The sequence below is a fragment of the Conger conger genome, chromosome 5, assembly GCF_963514075.1.
Source record: "Conger conger chromosome 5, fConCon1.1, whole genome shotgun sequence".
In the NCBI taxonomy this organism is placed as follows: Eukaryota; Metazoa; Chordata; class Actinopteri; order Anguilliformes; family Congridae; genus Conger; species Conger conger.
In genome coordinates this window covers 61,904,151-61,908,249 of record NC_083764.1, presented here as the reverse complement: position 1 = coordinate 61,908,249, position 4,099 = coordinate 61,904,151, and the positions used below count along the sequence as shown (strand labels likewise).

Genomic DNA, 4,099 nt, shown 5'->3' with positions numbered 1-4,099 from the left:
ACACTCTCACACACACTCACCAAACACACTCTCTCTCACACACACACCTAACACACTCTCTCTCTCTCTCTCTCTCACACACACACACACACACACACACCTAACACACTCTCTATATCACACACACACCTAACACACTTTCTCTCTCACACACACACTCTCCCTCACACACACTCTCTCTCTCTCTCTCTCACTCTCACACACTCAGTTACACCCTCCCCATAAACACAAAGCACTTTCAAACTCCTGAAAAGGATAAAAGGCATGGCATGAGTATGTGGTAGACTGTAAACGGACCGCACTTATACAGCACTGTTTCCAGCAACTGGGGCTAGACAAACACACACACACACACACACACACACACACACACACACACACAAGCACACAAATCAGCTCATCGGGAGCAATTGGGGGTTAGGTGTTTTTCCCAGGGACAGTGACACACACCCAGGGAGGGGTATTGAATTGTCTACCAGATGAGTTCTTCCCTCCTGGGCCAATGTCGCCTCCAATAGACTTAGCATTCTCATCCAGACTGTAGAAAGGAGGGAGTGGAGAATTATGGGTAATGACTGTGTGCTTGTCCCGTGGAGGTTGCAGGTCCACTGCCCAGGCGGGACACAGTGTACTCTGCAGTGAGGTACTTCACCTGAATGCATGGTTTGTGTGTAAAAAAATAAAATAAAAAAAAAATCAAATACAATAATTAAGCTGTGCAAGTCGCTCAAGGTAAAAGACCGTCTGCTAAATGCCAGCGCTATTAATAAAAACTGATTAAAGCAGAAATGATGTTTGCATAAGAATGCAAACTTATTCAGGCGACCATTAATAACAAACTGAGGATATGCTAAGCGTCTCAATGAGGGCTTGTGATTGGTGGAGCGGCCGCGTCTGCTAGCGGCAGCGTGGGGAAGCGGAGAGCTAATGGAGACAGAGACGAACAGAGAGAGGGAGCCAGCCAGACGAGCAGGTTGCATTACATCACAGCCATTCAGCTGATGCTTTTCATCCAGAGCGGCTTACAGTTGATTAGACTAAACAGGGGACAACGCCCCTCAGACTTGAGGGCTTGAGGGCCTTGCTAAAGGGCCCAACTGTGGCTACACTGGGGCTTGAACGACCGACCTTCCAGGTCCCGGTCATGTATCTTGGCCACTTGGCTACAGGCTGGGGCTGTGGGGCAGACTGCAGGTGTACAGGACACAGGGAGTCCAGTGCAATGGATAACAGGGGGAGACACAGGAAATAAAACAGAGGAGAGCTGTAAAACATCATCTACCACAAAGACAAAGAGAGGAGAGAGAGAGGGACAGAGGGGAGAGGGACAGAGAGACAGAGAGAGAGAGAGAGAGAGAGAGAGAGAGAGAGAGAGAGAGAGAGAGACAGAGAGCAGAGAGAGAGAGGGAGAGCGAGAGGGACATAGAGAGAGAGAGAGAGAGAGAGAGAGAGAGAGAGAGAGAGAGAGAGAGAGGGAGAGAGGGGGGGAGAGAGGGGGAGAGAGAGAGGGACAGAGTCGAGAGGGAGAGAGAGAGGGAGAGAGGAGAGGGAGATAGATGGGAAAGGGAGAAACGAGAGGGAGAGGAGGGAGAGAGATAATGGATAATCAGTGAAGAGTGGCCCACGCCCTTTTCCCTCGGGTCCGCAGAGACAGACAGGATATGAGATCATGCTGGCATCACTTCCTCTGAGTGAGATCACTCAAGTCCATTATCGCAGAGCCTCAGCGCAGCGTTCACTTACTGGCTGGCTGTTCATCACCACGGCGACGACGAGAAGCCGCTCCGCTGTCAGACATGAATCAGGCCGGCCCATCGGAAAACAATTAGGGCGGCTCTCCCTGCCTAACGGCGCTTAATTCCAAGAAAAATACCTCGAGGAGCGGGCGTCTCGATCGCGTGAAAGAACAGCCGCTCCGCCGCCGAATCCGACACACTCTTTGACAGCGAGACGGAACTTTTTTTTCCCCCGAAGTAAAAACTGTCCTCAGACGAGAACATTCTGTGTAGTGTAGATAACCAAACAGCGATATGATGAGAACAGGCTGTTCGGCTCACACAGACGCACAATTTACCCAAGAATGCAATACAATGAGGTCACGGACCGTTCGGGCTATTCATCCGCGTCCGAGTGAGGCGGGCAGCGGCGCTCTCGAGAGGAGAGAAGTATCGCCGTGAGTCATCTGTCACTCATTCATTCATCAGACCGTGGCCACGCCCTCTGGAGCCACACCGGTGAACTCTGCCCGGTAACCTGCAGAGCGGGACAGGGTAGCGCCTATTTCGCCAATACTGATGCTGAAACGATACTTTTGAAACCAGTGCCAGTACCTCAACCGATACCTTCTTTAAAATAAAGAGCAAATGTTGCACGGTAAAGAAAGTCTCTTTTTTTTCATGGTGAAGGCAAATAATTTTTACATTTTAATTGTTTAAAAATGATATGTTCTACTTTTAATTTATATTGGTATACTTCTACCTTTTGTTAGGCCTTTATTTACACAGGGAGGTCCACTGAGAACATGTTTCTCTTTTGCAAAGATGCCCTGGGAGAAATGCCGGAGAGAACAAGTGGGGTGAGAGAGAGAGAACAGGGGTAATGCCCCTGGAGCAGTTATTTGGATAAGGGCCTTGCTCAAGGGCCCAATGACAGGGTTCTTTTTTTAATTTCAGGGACCCAACTTCATCTCTCCAGATGCAGGCCAGCACGCCCGGGTTCTCGAACCAGCAACTCAACGATTGCCAGCGAAGCAACGGACAACTAGGTCACCCTGCCAGCCATTTGGCGTTTTTGCATTTTGAGTTTAGCCTTAGCTAGCTTGCTAACAGCACCGGCGGTCTCTGACCGAGTCGACAGAGCGAGCGTAGCTTTAGCTAGGGAAGGCGTGCGGCACTGAAATCTGCGTTGTGTTTTCGGCCCGCTAAGATAACCAGCGCCGTAACGGTCCCAGGTCCCAGTGCCCAAACCCTACTGCTGAGAGATCCACTCACCCTGCGGTTCTGGTACTGGCACTCCTTAAACACCACGTTCACCGTGTCCAACGGCTCTTTGAAGGCACAGCTGTGGCCTCATCCGCATCCACACAAACACCAGTCAAAGCAAAACCCAGCGAAAACCTTCAATATATGCAAACTATTTATTACAACATTTGCCACGAGATATCTGTTAAATACATAACTTGCCTTTTCCCGTTCGTCTTTAACCCGGGGGGGGGGGGGGTTTCAGAAGCGGGAAATGCATATTTACACTTTCTGTACGGAATGTTACAGGACACTTTTTTTTAAGGCGCGAAAATCGTCCGGCTCTTTCGATCGCGACACCAGTGAAAGAAAAGGAAAATAAAAGAGTGAAGTGAGGAGTGTGTGTGTGTGTGCGCGCGTGTGCGTGAGTGAGTGAGTGAGTCAGTGAGAGCGTGTGTGTGTGTGTGTGTGTGTGTGCGCGTGTGTGTGCACGTGAGTGAGTCAGTGAGAGTGTGTGTGTGTGTGTGTGTGCGCCTGTGCGTGTGGAGATTGCAGCCATGATTCAGACACTGATTCTGAGCGAGAGGGGGGTGTGTGTGTGTGTGTGTTCCCTCCGAAACGCCTCGCGTCGTGTCTTCCCAAACCAAGCCAGGCTTCATAAATTACAGTCCCAGAGAGAGGTTATTTTACACAGAGGGGGGGCCCCGTCGCTGATCCAGCCGCGGGCCGCTGGGCTCCACTAGGCCACGGTTTTGAAGGTCTGCAGTATCAAGTTGGTTTGGTGGATGAGTCTGTTGGCACTGATGAAGACGTTTATCGCCCTGGAAACAGAGAAACCAAAATTAGCGAAGAGAAACAAACTTGGCTTGTATGTACATTTATCTCACAGAAACCTTTCTTCACCTTACAGAACGCTGGATATGTGGACTGGCTTTCAAAGGTACAACAAGCAGCGTTGGATGGAAATGGTGTAGGTCAGAACACGTCATTTTATATACCCTGTACAATAAACATTTTATAATACGGTAAACAGGTTAAGCCTTCAGTACAATGCGACTTTGCATCTGATATTTCTCCAGCTTGTCCACAGTGCCGACCACACCAAGCTTGCTTTGCACGAACGTGGCGGTCAGCTTTGA

At 49.8% G+C, this 4,099-nt stretch overlaps 1 protein-coding gene across 1 annotated transcript in view; it reads right to left on the bottom strand.

Moving 5' to 3' along the window:
- Nucleotides 1–3,122: 3,122 nt before the first annotated feature.
- LOC133128598 (programmed cell death protein 10-like) overlaps nt 3,123–4,099 on the bottom strand; it is a 6,331-nt gene continuing 5,354 nt past the window's right edge. Inside the window, exon 8 of the mRNA XM_061242242.1 lies at nt 3,123–3,781. Within this exon, the coding sequence (XP_061098226.1) occupies nt 3,700–3,781 (82 nt within the window). The 3' untranslated portion in view covers nt 3,123–3,699. The remainder of the gene's footprint in view (nt 3,782–4,099) is intronic.